We start from the raw sequence: 24,646 nt of genomic DNA on the forward strand, positions 1-24,646 counted from the left end.
CCCTTCTCCTCTCCTCTCAATTTCTTGTTCACCCTCAACCCCGTCAGTATTCTTCTCTTCACTCAATAAATATGGGATGGTGTCCTCTGCTTTCTAGTGCCTTGGTAGAATAAGAAGTAAAGCTATATCTTCAGATGGAAAATAGAATAAAAATAATTCACAACTACATTCTAAAAATGTAAACTAAGTGTTTACTTATTTCATTGAGGCTTGTTATATTTTCATAAATTCTAGAAGCAATGACTAGTGATTAGCTATATCTAGTATTAGATATGACAAAGGATTAAGAAGTGATGCAAGATAAAGTCCATTCTTAATATAAAAAGAATGGACTTTAGAATTAGGTAAACATAGAGTAAATCCCAACTTGACCACTGTTAAGCTTGGGCAATTAAGGCTTCTTTTCCCTATCTGTAACGTGGGCATTTTAATAATAGCTATCTTCTTAAGAATTTTAAAATATTGTGCCTGGTAGGTTGTAGGTACTCAGAAAGTATTAGTTTCCTCTCTTTCATCTTTCTTTAGATTGCTAACCCCTTAAAGCACCACGTCTTATTAATTTTTATTCCCTGCACCGGCCATGTAAGATATTCAGTAAATATCTGTTGAATTCATTATTATCTGCTTTACTCATACAGTCGTAAAGATTAATCCTTGGAGTGATTCCATTTGGATGCTGATATGGTTAGGCTTTGTGTCCCCACCCAAATCTCATCTTGAATTGTAATTCCCATTATCTCCATGTGTCAAGGGAGAGAATAGGTGGAGGTAATTGAATCGTGGGGGCAGTTTCCCCCATGCTGTTCTTGTAATAGTGAGTGAGTTCTCATGACATCTAATGGTTTTATAAGGGGCTCTTCCCCCCTTTTCTTGGCACATCTCCTTCCTGCTACATTGTAAAGAATGTGCCTTGCTTCCTCTTCATCTTCTGCCATGATTTGCCATAAGTTTCCTGAGGCCTCCCCTAGCCATGCTGAACTTTGAGTCAATTAAACCTCTTTCCTTCATAAATTACCCGGTCTCAGGTATGTCTTTGTAGCAGTGTTAAAACATACTAATACAGATGCTAATCTGTTAGTATAAAGCATTATGAAATGTTCTAAGTAATAATTGAAAACAATAAATCTTATCAGGTTTTTTCTCCAAGACTCACCTCTTTCTCTGATTTCCTATCCGTCAACAGCTCTCAGAAGAAGAGGCTTGCCAAGCTTCTTATGTTATCACACACTCACTGCTTTTAACAGAGGCAGGAGTTGTGGCAAAATCAGTTATCTCTTTGATTGACAATGTGAAGACATCTCTAAAAGAACAACTTGTGAAACAGAATTTAAAACTGTCATTTTGGCATTATGGTTTGACATTTGTTTGCAGTTATGTTTTTAACTGCAATTAAGGGAATCTGGATTCGCATGTACATAAGAAATTAGATTCTCATTTTCCTTTTGGTCCAATAATTTAATAAAGTTTTTAAAATAAATACTCTTAATTGTGAATAAGTCCTAATTGTGGCAACTCCAAAAATTTTAATTTTAAAGCTATCTGGTGAAATTGCAGGGTAGAATGTCAATAGCCACACCTCCGTCTAAGATATGCAAAGCAAAGACAGCATGACATACTGCTGGCTTTCATAAGCTTGAGCTAGCTTTGTCACTTGTGAATCATGTCACCTCAGATAGTCATTTATCACTCAGGTCTTCATTTCTTCTAAAACGGAGGGAGTTGTATTAACATATTTCTAAGGAATGAAAAGAAAGAACCACTATATCCCCAGAGAATAAAACAGTGCCAGACACATAGTCAGCACTCAATATTTGCTGTAGGGATAGATGCATGCATGGATGGGAATGAATTTAATTTCTATCAAACAACTGATCATGGAATTTAAAACTGGGAAGCTCCAGTTTTTCTTTCAGGCCAGAGAGCTTTTGACTTTCAAAAATCAGACCTAGGAGTACAGTGAGAACTCCTGGATTCTAGTGGTAATCTTCTTTATTAGATTCTTAGTAAAATTTAAATTTAGGATCTAAATCTGTGTTGTTCCCTATAATTCTAAAACATCAACATCTCTTGAACTGGTTCTAGAAAAAGAAGTTAGATACCTAAATAGCTATACATTTTCAGCTACTTATAACATGGAAAAATATGTACTATGCCTTTACAATAAATATTTTATTTCTCATAATTCCTCTAAATTTCTAGCAAAAAAGTCCTACTTGAGTCAGAGTTGGTTCTTCATAGTTTTTTTTCAACACAAGATTGTTTTCTCTTTATCAATGTCCTAAGATTGTTTTATGATCTTGAACAATCTGTGAGCAGCCCCATGGTTGTACTGTACAAGTGTGATTTTTTATTTTTGGAATCTAGATTATCTTTTTCACACATATACTCATTCCTGTATACGTTACTCACTGCCCATTCCATTCTAATCAAGAACAATGAGTGCATATAACATCATGTATAATTATTCTTTCTGCTTTATTCCATTAAAGAGTCTCACTGAAGATTTCTTAGAGTCAGGAATGGAGGCTCAGCAGGGAATCAAAGAGGTATAAAAGCCCTTCTCATTTCTGTAACCATAATATCAAGCAAAATTACCATCACAGATACAAATTTATATTTTTATAACAGTTTACTCAAAACACCATATACTTTGTTTGAAATGTCATAAAGAACTTCATAATTCCTTGAAAATTCAGTGAATAATTATCACTTCATTAACATTGTTTGCATCCTAGCTTACTATATTTTAGCTGCTATAATCTACTAGACTTATTAAGTTTTTCTTCCAAAAGGTTACATTTAACATGAGTTCCATGTACTGAGTCCATCAGAGGAATGCATTTGGAATGGATTCTACTTTTTATGGTATCAAAATTATAACTATATCCAGGGAGACTGAAATTCAAGCATCTCAAATATTCAGTACCATCTACTTTATAGTAAAGGTAGCTTCTAATGTATTCACAGGCACTATCAGGAGATGCTCATTTGGATTTTCTAATCAATAAGACTTCTTTTCCAACAAGAAACCTAATTTAAGAAATTAAGTGGATCAAATTGTTAGGCTCTCTGGATACTTCTAACAAGCACGTGACTAGACACATTTATTCTATGATCCTGGCATTTTGAAAACCAGGTGAAGTGCTACTTTATTTCCATTGACAGCTGCTCCTTAGCTTGATCAAGTTACTATCATGATATTCTCATATTATTGCTGAAGCTGTACAATACCACTTATAGGAAGACCATTGTATTAGTTTCCTATTGCTGCTATAACAAATGACCACAAATTTAGTGGCTTAAAATAACACAAATTTATTGTCTTACAGTTCTGGAGGTCAGAAGTTCAAATGAATCTTAAGGGGCTGAAATCAAGGTGTCAGCAGGGCTGGTTCCCTCTGCAGGATCCAGAGAAGACATTCCTTACATCTTCCATTTGTTACAAGTTGTCAGCATTCCTTAGCTCCTGGCCACATGAATCCAATCTCTGCTTTCATTGTCATATAACCTTCCCCCACACTAACCCTCTGGCCCATCCAGATAATTCAAAATAATCTCCTCACCTCAAGATCCTTAACTTTATCACATCTACAAAGTCCCTTTTCCCATATAAGGAAACATACAGATTCAGATATGGACATCTTTGGAGGCAATTATTCAGCCTATCACAACTGTGATAAGCTAAAAATGTCTATTATTAACCCTATAGCAACCACTAAAATAAAACTAAACAAAGAGTTATAGCTAATAAGCCAACAAAAAAGATAAAATTGAATCATAAAACATGCAAAATCCAAAAGAAAACAGAAAGAAGGGAAAGGGAAGAAAAAACAGATGGGAAAAATAGGAAAGAAATGGCAAAACGGTAGATTTAAGCCTAACCATATCAATGATTAAATTAAATGTAAATTGTCTAAACATTCTAATTAAAATGCAGAGATTATCAGATTGTATAAGAAAGTAAGATTTAGATATATGCTGCCTGCAGGAAACATATTTTAAATATAAAGACATATGAGGTCAAAAATAAAAGAATGGGAAAAAACATACCACACTGACCCAAATCAGAAAGCTGTAATGGGTTTACAAAGTAGATTTTGGAACAAAAAAATATTACCAGAAGTAAAGAAGTTCATTTTATAATGGTAAGTAGGTCAATTCATCAGGAGGACATAACGCTTCTAAATATTTGCACATCTAATAACAGACCTTAAAAATACAGGAAGCAAAAACTGGATGGAATTCCAAGAAGTAGGCAAATTCACATTGTTAAAGATGTCAATACCCCCTCTTAATAGCTGATAAAACAAGTAATAGGACAATCAGTAGGCTATAGAAGACTTGAACTTTGTAATCAATTAACATAATTGATATTTATACAACATTTCACCCAACAACAGCAGAATACACATTTTCCCCCCGTGGTTATACAGATTACTCACTGAGACAGACTGTATGATTGGGACATGAAATAAAACCAAAGAAATTTTAAAGGATTTAAATAATACAAAGTACTCTATGTTCTCTGGTCACAGTGTAATTAACGTAGAAATCAAATACAGAAAATTATCTTGACAGTCCCCTAAATATTTGTAAATTATGTCACAATGCTAAATAAGACAGTGGTCAAATAAAATATCAAAAGGGAAATTAGAAATTATTTTGAACTAAATGAAAATGAAAACATCAAAATTTATGAGATGTCACCAAAGAAAAACTTAGGGACAAATGTCTATGTGAAAAAAGAAAAAAAGGTTTCAGCTTCCACTTTAGGAAATTAGAAAAAGAAGCAAGGAAAAAAATTTCCAAGATAGGCAGAAGGAAGTAAAAAATATCAGAGTTGTAATCAATGGAAAACAGAAAAATAATAGACAATATCAGTGAAACAAAAATTTGTTTCTTTGAGATCAATAAAATTAATAAACCTCAAGGTAGACTAATCAGGAATAAAAAAGAGAAGTCAGAAACTACTAATATCAGAAATAAGAGGGATGATACTACTACAGATCCCTCAGATATTAAGATGATAATACAGAAATATGAACAGCTTTATAATAAATATTATGAACAGCTTTATGTAATTAATTTTGACAACTCTGATGAAATGGACAAAATTTTTTAAACAAACTACCAAAGCTCACTAAAGAAGAAATGGATAACACGAATAGTTCTGTATCTTTTAAAGAAATTGAATTTGTAATTTAAAATCTTCTCACAAAGAAAACTTCCAGCCCAAAGAATCAATATTGTGAAAATGGCCATACTGCCCAAGGTAATTTATAGATTCAATGCCATCCCCATCAAGCTACCAAAGACTTTCTTCACAGAATTGGAAAAAACTACTTTAAAGTTCATATGGAACCAAAAAAGAGCCCACATCACCAAGTCAATCTTAAGCCAAAAGAACAAAGCTGGAGGCATCACACTACCTGACTTCAAACTATACTACAAGGCTACAGTAACCAAAACAGCATGGTACTGGTACCAAAACAGAGACATAGATCAATGGAACAGAACAGAGCCCTCAGAAATAATGCCGCATATCTACAACTATCTGATCTTTGACAAACCTGACAAAAACAAGCAATGGGATAAGGATTCCCTATTTAATAAATGGTGCTGGGAAAACTGGCTAGCCATATGTAGAAAGCTGAAACTGGATCCCTTCCTTACACCTTATACAAAAATTAATTCAAGATGGATTAAAGACTTACATGTTAGACCCAAAACCATAAAAACCCTAGAAGAAAACCTAGGCAATACCATTCAGGACATAGGCATGGGCAAGGACTTCATGTCTAAAACACCAAAAGCAATGGCAACAAAAGCCAAAATTGACAAATGGGATCTAATTAAACTAAAGAGCTTCTGCACAGCAAAAGAAACTACCATCAGAGTGAACAGGCAACCTACAAAATGGGAGAAAATTTTCACAACCTACTCATTTCACTAAGGGCTAATATCCAGAATCTACACTGAACTCAAACAAATTTACAAGAAAAAGCAAACAACCCCATCAAAAAGTGGGCAAAGGACATGAACAGACACTTCTCAAAAGAAGACATTTATGCAGCCAAAAAACACATGAAAAAATGCTCATCATCACTGGCCATCAGAGAAATGCAAATCAAAACCACAATGAGATACCATCTCACACCAGTTAGAATGGTGATCATTACAAAGTCAGGAAACAACAGCTGCTGGAGAGGATGTGGAGATATAGGAACACTTTTACACTGTTGGTGGGAGTGTAAACTAGTTCAACCATTGTGGAAGTCAGTGTGGCGATTCCTCAGAGATCTAGAACTAGAAATACCATTTGACCCAGCCATCCCATTACTGGGTATATACCCAAAGGACTATAAATCATGCTGCTATAATGACACATGCACACATATGTTTATTGCGGCACTATTCACAATAGCAAAGACTTGGAACCAACCCAAATGTCCAAAAACGATAGACTGGATTAAGAAAATGTGGCACATATACACCATGGAATACTATGCAGCCATAAAAAATGATGAATTCATGTCCTTTGTAGGGACATGGATGAAACTGGAAACCATCATTCTCAGTAAACTATCGCAAGGACAAAAAACCAAACACCGCATGTTCTCACTCATAGGTGGGAATTGAACAATGAGAACTCATGGACACAGGAAGGGGAACATCACACTCCAGGGACTGTTGTGGGGTGGGAGGAGAGGGGAGGGACAGCATTAGGAGATATACCTAATGCTAAATGTGAGTTAATGGGTGCAGCACACCAACATGGCACATGTATACATATGTAACAAACCTGTACATTGTGCACATGTAGCCTAAAACTTAAAGTATAATAAAAAAAAAAATTACCGGGTGGAGCCAAGATGGCCGAATAGGAACAGCTCCGGTCTCCAGCTCCCAGCCCCAGCGACACAGAAGACGGGTGATTTCTGCATTTCTGCTTGAGGTACCGGTTTCATCTCACTAGGGAGTGCCTAACAGTGGGTGCAGGACAGTCGGTGAAGCGCACTGTGCGCGAGCCGAAGCAGGGCGAGGCATTGCCTCACTCGGGAAGCGCAAGGGGTCAGGGAGTTCCCTTTCCTAGTCAAAGAAAGGGGAAACAGACGGCACCTGGAATATCGGGTCAGTCCCGTCCTAATACTGCGCTTTTCCAACGGGCCTGGAAAACGGCACACTAGGAGATTGTGTCCCGCACCTGGCTCGGAGGGTCCTATGCCCACAGAGTCTTGCTGATTGCTAGCACAGCAGTCTGAGATCAAGCTGCAAGGCGGCAACGAGGCTGGGGGAGGGGCGCCCGCCATTGCCCAGGCTTGCTTAGGTAAACAAAGCAGCCAGGAAGCTCGAACTGGGTGGAGCCCACCACAGCTCAAGGAGGCCTGCCTGCCTCTGTAGGCTCCACCTCTGGGGGCAGGGCACAGACAACCAAAAACTCAGCGAGAACCTCCACAGCCTTAAATGTCCCTGTCTGACTGACAGCTTTGAAGAGAGTAGTGGTTCTCCCAGCACGCAGCTGGAGATCTGAGAACGGACAGACTGCCTCCTAAAGTGGGTCCCTCACCCCTGAGCAGCCTAACTGGGAGGCACCCCCCCAGTAGGGACAGACTGACACCTCATTCAACCGGGTACTCCTCTGAGACAAAACTTTCAGAGGAACTATCAGACAGCTGAATTTGTGGTCTCACGAAAATCCACTGTTCTGCAGCCACCGCTGCTGACACCCAGCCAAACAGGGTCTGGAGTGGACCTCTAGTAAACTCCAACAGACCTGCAGCTGAGGGTCTTGTTTGGTAGAAGGAAAATTAACAAACAGAAAGGACATCCACACCAAAAACCCATCTGTACATCACCATCATCGAAGACAAAAAGTAGACAAAACCACAAAGATGGGGAAAAAACAGACCAAAAAAACTGGAAACTCTAAAAAACAGAGCACCTCTCCTCCTCCAAAGGAACGCAGTTCCTCACCAGCAACGGAACAAAGCTGGATGGAGGATGACTTTGATGAGTTGAGAGAAGAAGGCTTCAGACGATCAAACTACTCTGAGCTACGAGAGGAAATTCAAAACAATAGCAAAGAAGTTAAAAACTTTGAAAAAAAATTAGAAGAATGGATAACTAGAATAACCAATGGAGAGAAGGGCTTCAAGGAGATGATGGAGCTGAAAGCCAAGTTTCGAGAACTACGCGAAGAATGCAGAAGCCTCAGTAGCAGATGCGATCAACTGGAAGAAAGGGTATCGCTGATAGAAGATGAAATGAATGAAATGAAGAAAGAAGGGAAGTTTAGAGAAAAAAGAATAAAAAGAAATGAACAAAGCCTCCAAGAAATTTGGGACTATGTGAAAAGACCAAACCTACGTCTGATTGGTGTACCTGAAAATGATGGGGAGAATGGAACCAAGTTGGAAAACACTCTGCAAGATATTATCCAGGAGAACTTCCCCAATCTAGCAAGGCAGGCCAGCATTCAGATTCAGGAAATACAGAGAACGCCACAAAGATACTCCTCAAGAAGGGCAACTCCAAGACACATAATTGTCAGATTCACCAAAGTTGAAATGAAGGAAAAAATGTTAAGGGCAGCCAGAGAGAAAGGTCGGGTTACCCACAAAGGGAAGCCCATCAGACTAACAGCTGATCTCTCAGCAGAAACTCTACAAGCCAGAAGAGAGTGGGGGCCGATATTCAACATTCTTAAAGAAAAGAATTTTCAGCCCAGAATTTCCTATCCCGCCAAACTAAGCTTCATAAGTGAAGGAGAAATAAAATACTTTACAGACAAGCAAACGCTGAGTGATTTTGTCACCACCAGGCCTGCCCTAAAAGAGCTCCTGAAGGAAGCACTAAACATGGAAAGGAACAACCGGTACCAGCCCCTGCAAAAACATGCCAAATTGTAAAGACCATCGAGGCTAGGAAGAAACTATAGCAACTAACGAGCAAAATAACCAACTAACATCATAATGACAGGATCAGATTCACACATAACAATATTCACGTTAAATGTAAATGGGCTAAATGCTCCAATCAAAAGACACAGACTGGCAAACTGGATAAGGAGTCAGGACCCATCAGTGTGCTGTATTCAGGAAACCCATCTCACATGCAGAGACACACATAGACTCAAAATAAAGGGATGGAGGAAGATCTATCAAGCAACTGGAAAACAAAAAAAGGCAGGGGTTGCAATCCTAGTCTCTGATAAAATAGACTTTAAACCAACAAAGATCAAAAGAGACAAAGAAGGCCATTACATAATGGTAAAGGGATCAATTCAACAAGAAGAGCTAACTATCCTAAATATATATGCACCCAACACAGGAGCACCCAGATTCATAAAGCAAGTCCTGAGTGACCTACAAAGGGACTTAAACTCCCACACAATAATAATGGGAGATTTTAACACCCCACTGTCAGCATTAGACAGATCAACGAGACAGAAAGTTAACAAGGATATCCAGGAATTGAACTCAGCTCTACATAAAGTGGACCTAATAGACATCTACAGAACTCTCCACCCCAAATCAACAGAATATACATTTTTTTCAGCACCACACCGCACCTATTCCAAAATTGACCACATAGTTGGAAGTAAAGCTCTTCTCAGCAAATGTAAAAGAACAGAGATTATAACAAACTGTCTCTCAGACCACAGTGCAATCAAACTAGAACTCAGGATTAAGAAACTCAGTCAAAACCGCTCAATTACATGGAAACTGAACAACCTGCTCCTGAATGACTATTGGGTACATAATGAAATGAAGGAAGAAATAAAGATGTTCTTTGAAACCAACGAGAACAAAGACACAACATACCAGAATCTCTGGGACACGTTCAAAGCAGTGTGTAGAGGGAAATTTATAGCACTAAATGCCCACAAGAGAAAGCAGGAAAGATCCAAAATTGACACCCTAACATCACAATTAAAAGAACTAGAAAAGCAAGAGCAAACACATTCAAAAGCTAGCAGAAGGCTAGAAATAACTAAAATCAGAGCAGAACTGAAGGAAATAGAGACACAAAAAACCCTTCAAAAAATTAATGAATCCAGGAGCTGGTTTTTTGAAAAGATCAACAAAATTGATGGACCGCTAGCAAGACTAATAAAGAAGAAAAGAGAGAAGAATCAAATAGATGCAATAAAAAACGAAAAAGGGGATATCACCACCGATCCCACAGAAATACAATCTACCATCAGAGAATACTACAAACACCTCTATGCAAATAAACTAGAAAATCTAGAAGAAATGGATAAATTCCTCGACAAATACACCCTCCCAAGACTAAACCAGGAAGAAGTTGAATCTCTGAATAGACCAATAACAGGTTCTGAAATTGTGGCAATAATCAATAGCTTACCAACCAAAAAGAGTCCAGGACCTGATGGATTCACAGCTGAATTCTACCAGAGGTACAAGGAGGAACTGGTACCATTCCTTCTGAAACTATTCCAATCGATAGAAAAAGAGGGAATCCTCCCTAACACATTTTACGAAGCCAGCATCGTCCTGATACCAAAACCTGGCAGAGACTTAACCAAAAAAGAGAATTTCAGACCAATATCCTTGATGAACATTGATGCAAAAATCCTCAATAAAATACTGGCAAACCGAATCCAGCAGCACATCAAAAAGCTTATCCACCATGATCAAGTGGGCTTCATCCCTGGGATGCAAGGCTGGTTCAACATACGCAAATCAATAAATGTAATCCAGCATATAAACAGAACCAAAGACAAAAACCACATGATTATCTCAATAGATGCAGAAAAGGCCTTTGACAAAATTCAACAACCCTTCATGCTAAAAACTCTCAATAAATTAGGTATTGATGGGACGTATCTCAAAATAATAAGAGCTATCTACGACAAACCCACAGCCAATATCATACTGAATGGGCAAAAACTGGAAGCATTCCCTCTGAAAACTGGCACAAGACAGGGATGCCCTCTCTCACCACTCCTATTCAACATAGTGCTGGAAGTTCTGGCCAGAGCAATCAGGCAGGAGAAGGAAATAAAGGGTATTCAATTAGGAAAAGAGGAAGTCAAATTGTCCCTGTTTGCAGATGACATGATTGTATATCTAGAAAACCCCATTGTCTCAGCCCAAAATCTCCTTAAGCTGATTAGCAACTTCAGCAAAGTCTCAGGATACAAAATTAATGTACAAAAATCACAAGCATTCTTGTACACCAATAACAGACAAACAGAAAGCCAAATCATGAGTGAACTCCCATTCACAATTGCTTCAAAGAGAATAAAATACCTAGGAATCCAACTTACAAGGGATGTGAAGGACCTCTTCAAGGAGAACTACAAACCACTGCTCAATGAAATAAAAGAGGATACAAACAAATGGAAGAACATTCCATGCTCATGGGTTGGAAGAATCAATATCGTGAAAATGGCCATACTGCCCAAGGTAATTTATAGATTCAATGCCATCCCCATCAAGCTACCAATGACTTTCTTCACAGAATTGGAAAAAACTACTTTAAAGTTCATATGGAACCAAAACAGAGCCCGCATCGCCAAGTCAATCCTAAGCCAAAAGAACAAAGCTGGAGGCATCACGCTACCTGACTTTAAACTATACTACAAGGCTACAGTAACCAAAACAGCATGGTACTGGTACCACAACAGAGACATAGATCAATGGAACAGAACAGAGCCCTCAGAAATGATGCCGCATAGCTACAACTATCTGATCTTTGACAAACCTGACAAAAACAAGAAATGGGGAAAGGATTCCCTATTTAATAAATGGTGCTGGGAAAACTGGCTAGCCATATGTAGAAAGCTGAAACTGGATCCCTTCCTTACACCTTATACAAAAATTAATTCAAGATGGATTAAAGACTTATATGTTAGACCTAAAACCATTAAAATCCTACAAGAAAACCTAGGCAATACCATTCAGGACATAGGCGTGGGCAAGGACTTCATGTCTAAAACACCAAAAGCAATGGCAACAAAAGCCAAAATCGACAAATGGGATCTCATTAAACTAAAGAGCTTCTGCACAGCAAAAGAAACTATCATCAGAGTGAACAGGCAACCTACACAATGGGAGAAAATTTTTGCAACCTACTCATCTGACAAAGGGCTAATATCCAGAATCTACAATGAACTCAAACAAATTTACAAGAAAAAAACAAACAACCCCATCAAAAAGTGGGCAGAGGACATGAACAGACACTCCTCAAAAGAAGACATTTATGCAGCCAAAAAACACATGAAGAAATGCTCCTCATCACTGGCCATCAGAGAAATGCAAATCAAAACCACAGTGAGATACCATCTCACACCAGTTAGAATGGCCATCATTAAAAAGTCAGGAAACAACAGGTGCTGGAGAGGATGTGGAGAAATAGGAACACTTTTACACTGTTGGTGGGACTGTAAACTAGTTCAACCATTGTGGAAGTCAGTGTGGCGATTCCTCAGGGATCTCGAACTAGAAATACCATTTGACCCAGCCATCCCATTACTGGGTATATACCCAAAGGACTATAAATCATGCTGCTATAAAGACACATGCACACGTATGTTTATTGCGGCACTATTCACAATAGCAAAGAGTTGGAACCAACCCAAATGTCCAACAACGATAGACTGGATTAAGAAAATGTGGCACATATACACCATGGAATACTATGCAGCCATAAAAAATGATGAGTTCGTGTCCTTTGTAGGGACATGGATGAAACTGGAAAACATCATTCTCAGTAAACTATCGCAAGGACAAAAAACCAAACACCGCATGTTCTCACTCATAGGTGGGAATTGAACAATGAGAACTCATGGACACAGGAAGGGGAACATCACACTCCGGGGACTGTTGTGGGGTGGGGGGAGGGGGGAGGGACAGCATTAGGAGATACACCTAATGCTAAATGACGAGTTAATGGGTGCAGGAAATCAACATGGCACATGGATACATATGTAACAAAACTGCACATTGTGCACATGTACCCTAAAACCCTAAAGTATAATAAAAAAAAAAAAAAAAAAAAAAAAAAAAAAGAAAAAAAAAAAAAAATTACCATTTGACATATAGAAAAAAAAGAAAAAAATACTAGAACATATTTTCTAAAATATAAAAATAGATATTTAAAAATAGATATATATGTCAAATTTACTGAAATTTATTTATCTCTAGGAGATGTGTTATCAATGTGTTTTCTGCAAATTCTTGGTCATTAAAATTTTCTATTCTGGTTTTAAAGATAAAAAAAAAAACTCTAGAAAGTTGTGTTTCTGTCCAAAAGTTCTCCAAATGGAGATGTTCAAATTTGAAGTAAGCTTTCCTTCTAGAGAGGACACATGTCCTTTACAGAAAATATGGGAAAACAGTAGCTATGTTTCTAAAGCTTAAGCATCCAAATCTGGCATGGTTATAACTTAGATTGCTTTAGTAGATGCTTCTCCCATTCAGGGATAAGTTGAGCGAATAGGCTTCAACTGTGGGCTCTTTGTCCTTTGGTAAGGTACACTGAAGTAAGCATATTTAAAGAGAATGTCAGTTAATTTTAAATTTGTAATTAAGTCTGGTTCAAAGTAAAAGTAAATACACACAAACGCACCCTTCTCTCCACCCTGGGAACAAAATACATGTTTGTGTTTGTGGAAAAAAAAAAAAAAAGAAAACTTCCAGCCCAGAGGTTTTACTGGTGAATTTTACCAAGCATTTAAGGAAAAAATAATACTATTTATACTCAAACTCTTCCTGAAAATTGAATAAGAAAGAACAGTTCCCATCTTAATTTATGAAGCCAGTATTACTCTGATAACAAAACCTGACAAAGACATAACAAGAAAATTAACAGACCAACATTCCTAATGAGCATTGATACAAAACTTCTAAACAAAATTTTAGCAAATTGGAGGGGCTAAAATCAAGATAACATATAAAAAGGAAATAAATCATGAATAAGTGGAGTTTATCGTAAGAATATAGGATTAGTTTAACATAAAAATCAATGACATTCAACAGATAAAATAGATAATTCAACTTCATCAAAATTAAAAACGTGTTCTTCAAAAGACACTTTAAGAGAATGAAACTAAAAACCACAGACTGGAATAATGTATTTGCAAAGGATCTATATAATAAAGGAGTTTTTCCATAATATACAATGATATTTAGAAACTCAGTTATATGAACATAAACATCCTAATAAAAAATGAACAAAAGACTTGAATAGACAACACCAAATATATACAAATGACCAAAAAAATAAGCACATAAAGTGATGCTCAGTATCATTACTCATTAGGGAAATGCAAACTAAAACCACAATGAGATACTACTATACATTTTTAGAACATGTAAAAACTTAAAACCTGAAAGTATCAAGTTGATTACAAAGATATGGAGGAACTTTAACTCTTATAATCTACTGGTAGGCATGTCAAATAGTACAACTTATTAGAAAAACAGTTTGGACGTTTCTTTAAAAGTTAAATATATACCTACCTTGTTACCCAGCCATTTCATGCCTATGTATTTACCCAAGACAAATGAAACCATGTATCAATACAAAAACTTGTACACAGGTATTGAGAGCAGCTTAATTTGTAATAGCCAAAATATAGACAACAACCTAAATGTTAACCAACAGATGAATGGATGAACAGATTGTAGTGTATCTGTACAATGGAATACTACTCAGCAATAAAATGAATGAACTATCAATAAGGTACAACCTGGATGAATCTAAAGTAATTATGCTGAGTAAAAGATACCAGACCAAAAAAAGAATATACTGTATGACTTCAGAATCATATATATATAGTGTATTTTCAGAATATACAGTATTTCAGAATATATCTACATATCCCAAAAATGCAGACTAATGTATAGTGACAGAAACCAAAGCATGATTGCCTGGAGGAGAGGGGCAGGAGTGATGGATTACAAAGAGGCGGCTGGGAGCGGCAGCTCACGCCTGTAATCCCAGCACTTTGGGAGGCCGAGGTGGGCGGATCATGAGGTCGGGAGCGAGACCATCCTGGCTAACACGACGAAACCCCGTCTCTACTAAAAAAATACAAAAAAAATTAACCAGGCGTGGTGGCGGGCGCCTGTAGTCCCAGCTACTCAGGAGGCTGAGGCAGGAGAATGGCGTGAACCTGGGAGGCAGAGCTTGCAGTGAGCCGAGATCGCGCCACTGCACTCCAGCCTGGGCCACAGAGCAAGACTCTGTCTCAAAAATAATAATAATAATAAATAAACAAACAAAGAGGCAACCCCCTTAACCACCCACCATCTACAGAACATAAGGAAGTTGAGAAAGCTGTTGGTGTCCCAAGGGCAAAACCTAATAGCTTCTTCAGATATGGCCAAGCCAGATAATGAAAAAGAGGCACATTTCAGAGAGGAAAGCTAGGAGCTGTGGCAAAAATTGAACTTAGAAATTACTGCCAGTAAAAAGAATCACAGTCCAAGCAAGAAATGTTCCCCTCCTTTAGGGTAGGCTTCCCGCGGGATTTCAGAGTTGTGATGGAGTCCATTGGTGCCAGTCGGGTGACTTACAGTGCACCTCCCAGTGAGAGGACTATGCTATCTACACCTGATTACTATCAGACTTGGTCAATTGATTTGTTCTACCATTGAAATGTGAGAGAAGTGATATATACCAATTCTAAGCAGAAGCTTTAAGAGATTCTATGTTTTGGCTTTGTTTTGTTTTGTTTCTTGCCGCAATAACAGCATTCTCAAGTAAGAGCTGCTCCCTGGGCTACATCCTGGTACAAAATGTGGAGCAAGGAAGCAGATAACACATAATCCAAGAAAAATAAACTTTGATATTGTAAGCCGCTGAGAGTATATACATGTTAAACTTAACATGTTTCTAAAATAAAACAGTCAGGTGGAGAGTTGGATACATGAATCAGATACTCAGGAACAGATCTGAACTGGAGATAAAATTTGGGAGTTGTCAGCAGCTAGATTGCATTAGAGGAAGATGACTCTGCAAAGGAGACAGGAATGGCCAGATACTTGGAAGAAAGCCCTGAGTAAAATTTTTGATGTAATCTCACTTTTGCTGTCCTCATTCTTTATTCCTTTTTGTTCACTTCCATTTTTCCAGCCTAAAGACTAATGTGCAAGCATCAAGCCTGCTGGGTCTGCCTCACACGTTAATAGATCTCCCTTTTACATTTGCTGGATTTTGAGCACAATTTGAACAGTGACTCTCCCTTCCTAATTCACCTCTTTATCTCCAGGGCTGGATGACACTGCATTGTTCAGAGAGGACAGTAAACCCCATCACACAGGAGAGTGACCTACAAGTCACCTGCACATTGCTTCACCTTGGTTTTTACCTTGAATTCTCTTTCTTCCACATATACATTCTACTCTGTCCTCTGGCTATATCAATAATTGTTTTTTTTAATAAATTTTGAGTAGATACATTGAAGGTTTGTATAGGTATCAAATATAAAGAACTACAATACAGTGAACATCTGTGTATCAACCATTCAGTTTAGGAAAAAGAACCTTACCATTATCTTTGAAGTTTTCTTTTGCTTCTCCCCAATTCCATCTCATTCTCTCCTTCCTCAGAGAAAACCACCAGCCTGTGTTCTGTGGTTCTCAACAAATGAGGAATAGAAGGAAACTTCCTAAAACTGATAAAGAGCATCTACAAAAACCTACAGATAGCATCTATTGTGTCCATGTTTCTCTCTATAATTTTACCAAGCATGTTTGTATTCCTAAAAAATGTTAGATTTTGTATGTATTTTATCTTCACATAAATAAAATCATTCCATATATATCATTCTAATTTGTTCTTTGTGCTCAATATTATGTTCCTGAGATTTGTTTATAAAGTTTTATGTAGCTGAGGATTATTCATTTCTTCATCTATATTGTGTGCTAAGGTATACCACAATTTATCTATTCTGCTCTAGCCTTATTCCATTTGTTTTGATAGTAATTAATAATTTCATTATTGTTCAGTTCGAAGTATTTTCAAATACCAATTATGATTTTTATTTGACTCATGAGCTATTCAAAAATACATTTAAAAAATTTTAAAAATACTTGAACCTATTTATCTTTTGTTACTGACATTTTGTTTTCATGGAATACACATTATCTCAGTGCTATTCTATAGAAGTATTATGTTATACTTCTACATATGTAATTTTAAAATGCTTAGTTGACACATTAAAGACTAAAAATAAACAAGTAAAATCAATTTTAATAATTTATTTAACTCAAACTATCCAAAATATTATTTAAATATGTAATTGTCTTAAAATGTTATCACAGGTATTTTAGATATTTTGTACTAAATTTTCAAATTGGTATGTATTCTACATTTAGAGCACATCTTAACTTGAACTGGCCACATTTTAACTGCTCAACAGTTACATGAGGCAGGCCGGGCGCGGTGGCTCACGCTTGTAATCCCAGCACTTTGGGAGGCCGAGGTGGGCAGATCACAAGGTCAGGAGATCCAGACCACGGTGAAACCCCGTCTCTACTAAATAATACCAAAAAAAAAAAATTAGCCGGGCGTGGTGGCGGGCGCCTGTAGTCCCAGCTACTCGGAGAGGCTGAGGCAGGAGAATGGCGTGAACCCGGGAGGCGGAGCTTGCAGTGAGCCGAGATTGCGCCACTGCACTCCAGCCTGGGCGACAGAGCGAGACTCCGTCTCAAAAAAAAAAAAAAAAAAATAGTTACATGAAGCTAGTGGCTACCATATTGAACAATGCAGGTTATAGTATAACAATTGTTTGAAATTAGCTAAAACTTACTTTTTGTCCTAGAAGTGGTCGATTCCATATAAGCTGGAAAATAATGATGTATTTATCCACTAATTGTGTACAAGGTTCTAGATGTGAACCTTAAATCTATCTTATGAACCTTAAATCTCCTATATCTTTAATTAACTATTTGTTTGCTTGACCCTGGATTGCTACATTACACAACTATAGCAAAGACATTCACCATAACAGTCTGGAGTTGTGCAGTTTATACTTCCATTGACATATGTGGTGGTCCTGGGCTGATCTGTCTATAACTGAGAAATCTATGGTAGACTCTACCACTAAGGTGTGGATTTAAGAATTTCTTAAATTATATCAAGTTTTGCTTTATATATTTTGAGGCTATTTTAATAGGCACATGTAAGTTTAGAACATTCATAGTAAATTAAACTTACCATAATTATCAACTATTCATGTTATTTATTTCTTCTTTAGTGAGCTTTGGTAGTTTGTTTAAAAATTTTGTCCATTTCATCAGAGTTGTCAAAATTAATGACATAAAACTGTTCATAATATTTATTATAAAGCTGCTCATAATATTTCTCTATTATCATCTTAATATCTGAGGGATCTGTAGTAGTATCATCCCTCTTATTTCTGATATTAGTAATTTCTGACTTCTCTTTTTTATTCCTGATTAGTCTACCTTGAAGTTTATTAATTTTATTGATCTCAAAGAAACAAATTTTTGTTTCACTGATATTGTCTATTGTTTTTCTGTTTTCCATTGATTACAACTCTGATATTTTTTACTTTCTTCTGCCTATCTTGGGTCTTGGTATCAGGAAAGGAGGAAATAGTTTGAGGTACCCCAAAGAAGTAGACTATATAGAACTTGCTACTGCATGGTTGCAGTAAAAGAGAGAGAAGGAAATGTCAGAGATGATTCAAACCTTCAGAAATGACCCTTGAAGGTTTTCAGAAGTCAGGAGGAAAGGAAAGATTGTAGGAGATGATGTTTATTTTGGTTTTTGATGTATAAAATTTTTGGTGTTGATGGGTCATTAGGGTGGAGATGTTGAACATGCAATTATAAATGAAAGTCACAGGTTTTTGCAGAAGGGTCAGAGCTAAAAGTAAGAGAGTGATGAAAAACAAACGGATTAGAAGAATGAATGAGCAATAGAGAAGAATCACATACATAGAACATGGGAAGAGTCATAGTGATCATGCAAGGAGGAAGGATCCCTGATCAATAAGCATACTTTTGCTGCTACTATTGATTTTTTATCTTAATTTCAGTGCCCCTGTGAAATTCTCTCTTTAATTTCCTCCTGTCCTTACTTCCATCCAGAGGACCACAAGCTAAGCATTAAGATCTGCTTATGTGGATTAAGATAATAAAGTGATCTTTATGTTTTCCAGTTTCTAATATGTTTTATGCTATATCGCATCCCTAACATCACACATCTCTCTACTTAATTTGGTTTGTTCCTATCAATATTTGAGATAAGTAAAAGAAAAGAAAATTTCACAGGAACTGCTAACATGTATTGGCTTAATGGCATATCCCAACATATTTTCCTTTTTTAAAGAAACCAAATATTGTCTGGTGCTATTTTAGAATTTAGTCTTATACTTTTTGAACCACAACTTACAACATTTTATTTTATTTTTTGCACACATGAACAGCCAGAAGACATTTTATTGTATTTGTGACTCTGCATATGTAGTTAGTGTTTATTGCCAAAATAATCTTATTACTTATTAAGCAAAAATTAAGCCTGGGAAAAATACCATATATGCAGCACTTGTAAATTGCTGTTAATAGTTAAAATGATATGTAGTAGCAGCACATATACTGCTGAAGAAAATAAACAGAATAAGTTTTGAAGTACTATCTTCTGACCCAGGAACTACAACTTAGGAATTGTGTTAGGGGTAAGTATTGACTCATTTGTCGGGTTTATGATTTTCAGGGAATTGATGCTGATTTCACATCAGAAAAGCATCGAGCAGCTGCAAGAAACCCTTAGACAGAAGCTGCTGAGTGATGATAACTGGAAGGAGAAGGTAATGGTAGTGTGGCTTTCATCAGCATGCAACCTATTTGCTTTTTAAAAATTCTGACCATTTGTCAGAAGACTCTTCCAGATAGATTTATTTGCTTCTATGCACACTTTTGATTCCTTCTGGAATTTCCTAGACCAGGCATGCTTATGGAATGTGTCTTTTCCAAAATATTAGACAACATAATGGAAAATAAAAAATTATAACACATTTTGGAATCTTGTAAGATAGCTCTTGGTTCTCATGCAAAAGCATTTTTTTGGCTTTTAAATATTTTCTTATTTCCCCATCAACTGTCACAATCTACATTTGATCATATTCTTAAAACCAGGGAAATAATTCTTACAACTTCTCTTCTTCTCCTATAAGAAGATAAAAGAATGGAAAATGACTTAGAATTATTTGGTTTTGGACATTTGACATATATACCCTGACAAAGTAAAATGAATAAGCATTTAGCTTGCTATTATTTACAGAGAAATGTTTGCTGTTAGAGAACAAAAAAAATTGCATTGGTTTTGGTCTTTGGACTTTTTTATAGTTTCCAAAGTTTCAACAATGAATAGGTATTACTTTCATAATTTTAAATAATAAAAGTAATATTTTAAAAATTGTTAGTCCGTACCTTCTCAGACCATCCACAGCTCTAGTCAATGAGTTAAAAGCAGTCATCTTTCTGCCATAAACTTCCAGTACTCCTTGATTGATCCCTGGGCCCTATTCTACACACTGACCCAAAGCATTCCCAACTCATTCTCTTCTGTGACTGGTATCTATGCCTAGCACTGGCCTTCTGCCTTAGTTTTCTTATTATGTCTTAAATTTTCCTCTAGAAATGGAGCTGGTCGCCAAAATTCAGATTGTTTGACTGAAGTCCTGACAACTTGTTTGGGTTTTATCAGATTCTTCTCCTTGGGGATTGGACCCCATAACTTGTAACCTCAGCAACAAGCAGTGGCCTCCTTCAAACTAACATCTCTACCAGGAGTCCCTCACTCTGCCATCCAGCATACTGAAACCCTTTAGGTATTCTTGCTGCCTCAGAACAATTTTAAATATGTCACTTTCATTTCCAATCTTTAAACAGTTGGCCATACTCAGCCAATAGTAGCCCTCTAAAAATAAGTACCCCTTCCCTTGTCCATTAGGGTACATAGTCACGAAGTAATAAAATAATCACTGTAACAATAGTACCACATGGGCCAAAACAAAATTGGAGAATATGGACTAATGTTGCTATTTGTGTCTCATTCTTATTTTGTTTTATTTTGTAGTATAGGCCTTTTCTTTTCCTTCTTCTCTAAGGCCCAGCTTCTTTAATTCTTTCTCATTTTTATTAGCCTCAGGGTATTCAACTGACGGGTCTGCACTTACTCACTTTCCTTATTCTTACCAATCTGTTTAAAAATTGAAAAAGAAGATTATCAACCCTATTTTGTATAATCCAACATATTCAAATTAGAACAACGAAAGATTGTTTATCCATCCAACTGATAGAATAGTTTAACACTGTGGTTAAGATCTAGTGAGATCGTCTCTCATACCTACTCTTTAAGGGACTAGAAATTAAAGCAACATTTTCGGAAAGCAATTTGTCAATATGTACCAAGAGATATAAACTTCCCATCTTTTGACTCAGAAATTTTACTAATGGAATTAACGTGGATAAGGATTCAGAGAGTCATTCCTCTTCTCAAACTCCTGAGCTCCTTCTCTTAGTATGATAGAGTAAACTTTCCTGCTTTTGCTTTTGTAGAAATTTCCCATCTCCATATTCACACCCCACTAGGGGTTTTCAGATACACTTCACTGGAGAAAAGGTCTCTGTTTATGATCCCCTCTAGTGCTTCTGTTCACTGTACCCTGTCCTTGAGGTGCTAACACAGAGTAAAACAAGTTAGTGTTAGCATCTGACATATAAAAGCATTTATGTTCTTGCTTTATGCTATTAAGTTAATTTGGTGGTAAAAATGATTCTATATAATATTCTATAAGTTCTTGCTAGGACCATGATATCTTTCTAATGAATTAATTATATTGCAGAGGTATTTTGGCATGTATAATTTTCTATAGTATAAATGGACATTTCATTTGGTTGAAAGAGCATGACTTCTTGTTAATAAATGTTATCATTTAGCTAGCAGTAAATCAAGATCCAGACCAGAAAAGCAAAGGACTAATAATTATGCCTTGGCTGTGTTAGCTATTGAGACTATGAATAAAAAGTTCTCTAAAAGTCTTCTCATGAGAAAGGAGAATCATATGACATTGTCATCTCCTTCTTGGGTCACTGTGCCTTTGCCAAAGAATGAAATGTTCTTTTTACAAATATATAATACACATATTAAAATAAACTTCATAGCTTAAATGGTTTTAACATGCAAAAAAGTAGATAGCAATTTGTGTCTGTGCTTAATTATTTTAGAGTATGTAAAAAGCACATAATAAGATCAATAGTTGCTATGCAACAAGGATGGCACATTTAAAAATAACTGCATATTTACTAATTGTCATGGATTTTAATTTATTTCAAGTATTACTACTTGAAGAAAGCAAATTAATGTGGATGCTGAACCTTTAAAATTGGTTTTAAATGTACAATATTGTTACTATTTAGTTAAAATTGTGTAATTAAAAAATCCTATAGCCACACTGCTTACATAATCAACTCACATTATTTAATCACTATCACTTTTTAGTGCAATAAGCAAATTCTAAGCAAATATTTTCTTAGATTATCATCAAGACATCACACTTAAGAACGTTTTAGAATTGCACTAATGACCTCATTTAAAATAGTACATAGAGCTTTTGAGAAACCAGTAGTTAAACAAACAAAACCTTATTTCTTGGCTGAAGCAACTAGATTGAGAGTGAAAATGCAGGTGAGAAAAGTTTACTTCAAGAAATAGTCAATTTCAATTTTGAAGGGAGACAAAAAAAAATCTCAAATTAGTTTTCAAAATTAAAGAACCAAATGACCTACTAATTCCTAATGCGTTTTAGTATGGTATTATTAAAATTAAAAGGGATAATTTCTGACATATAAAATGTGACACAGATGATGTTGTTATTTATAAAATATCAATTTTAATTTATGCATAATAAATATGGCTAAAAGGAATATTGAGGACATGTTTTAATTTTTATATTTTTAAAAACGCAGTTTTAGAAATTAAATTAATAAAATCTGAAAATTTTAGATCACGAGTGGCCTGCAGAGATCATCTCATAAACCACTAGTCTAGATAACAAAAATTGTCTCCATTAATAATGTAATTTTCATTATTATGACATTATTTCCATTTTGCACATAAAAAAAAAGACTTAGAGAAGTTAGGTAATTTGCCAAAGTTATAAAGGCAGGAAATGAGCTGAGAATCAACCTCCATTTATCTAAATACAAAGTTCCATATTTCTGCATTTGGCCAAGATGGAGTAACAGGGACCAAATTTACCCTCCCACCTAAAACAAATAAAACAGTGAGGAAATGATAGAAAACAATGGTTTCAAGACATTGGACATCAGGCAATGAAAGACAGTGATTCTTGGAAACAGAAGACAAACAAGGTGAGCCCTGTGATGGCCATAACTTAGTGCCCTGAAAGAAATTTCAGTTCGTGGTGCAGGGAGTGGGAATCTAGTTTGAGCTTGTCAGATTCTTTGAGTTGAGGAAACCTTGCAGAGTCCTGGGAGATCATGGTGGCTAAAGTTCATGGATAGTGTTCACAGGAGAGAGCTGCACAGAGGAAGAACACTGGTGATCTACAAAAAGTCCGCCTCACATATGTTTATGATCAATGTGTACATGTGGGAAAATGACATAAAGTCAGGGACAGACCAAGCCAGAGAGAGTATTGAATACTCGCACATGGCCAGTAATTTGCATTTCCATCAGCCAGACTGGAAAACCTGTAATTTATAAGGCCCTGGGTAGAGTGCTCAAAAGGGTCTTGCATCACAAGTTGAGATAATTAGCCCTAGATTAAATGCTGATTTGATTCTGCCTAATACATTTTAAAAGGAAGACCTAAAATAATCAAGCTGATTTCAAGAAACTGAACTGCATCCTAGGACAGAGCTCAAGAATATTCATAGGAATACAAAAATATCTAGCACCAAACAAGGTTAGTTAACAATGTCTGGCATCCAGTGAAAAATTGCCATCCATGGGAATATACGAGAAAATAGGGCTCAAAATGAAAAGAAAAATCAATAAATAAAAACTGACCCAGAAAGGCACAGAAGTGAGAATTAGCAGAAAAGACATTAAAACAAATATGATAACTGTATTCCATATATCCAGAAGCTAAAGAAAAAATTGACCATGTTAAGTAGAGAAATGTAAGACATAAAAAAGACCAGTTACTGAGTTTTGAGAGATGAAAACTAGATTATCTGAAATTAAAAGTACACTGGATTGGACTGACGGCAGATTAGACATTCCAGAAGAAAAGCTTCGTGAACTTGAAGACACAGCAATAGAAAAACTTTTTAAATAAAACAAGATAGAATAGACTCCAAAACAAAAAGAAACAAAAAAAAAACACTCAAAAAGAACATCAGTGAGCCATGAGACAGATTCAAGAGGCCCAATATATGTGTAATTGAAATTCCTGAAGGACAAGAGACAGAAGAGGGAACAAAAGAAAATTGAAGAAATAATGACTGAAAGTTTTACAAATTTAATGAAAACTAAACAACCACAGTTTTAAGAAGCTCAATAAGCCTCAGGCACAAGAAACCAAGTGCACCAAGGGAAATTATAATCCAGTTGTCCAAAACAGTAATAAAAAGAAATATTTTAAAGCAACTGGATTTTTTTAAAGACCTTATAT

At 36.2% G+C, this 24,646-nt stretch overlaps 1 protein-coding gene across 1 annotated transcript in view; it reads left to right on the forward strand.

The window, feature by feature from the left end:
• LEKR1 (leucine, glutamate and lysine rich 1) overlaps positions 1-24,646 on the forward strand; it is a 227,132-nt gene that overhangs the window by 168,480 nt on the left and 34,006 nt on the right. Inside the window, 1 exon segment of the mRNA XM_063620289.1 lies at positions 19,717-19,810. Within this exon segment, the coding sequence (XP_063476359.1) occupies positions 19,717-19,810 (94 nt within the window).

The sequence above is a fragment of the Symphalangus syndactylus genome, chromosome 17, assembly GCF_028878055.3.
Source record: "Symphalangus syndactylus isolate Jambi chromosome 17, NHGRI_mSymSyn1-v2.1_pri, whole genome shotgun sequence".
NCBI lineage: Eukaryota > Metazoa > Chordata > Mammalia > Primates > Hylobatidae > Symphalangus > Symphalangus syndactylus.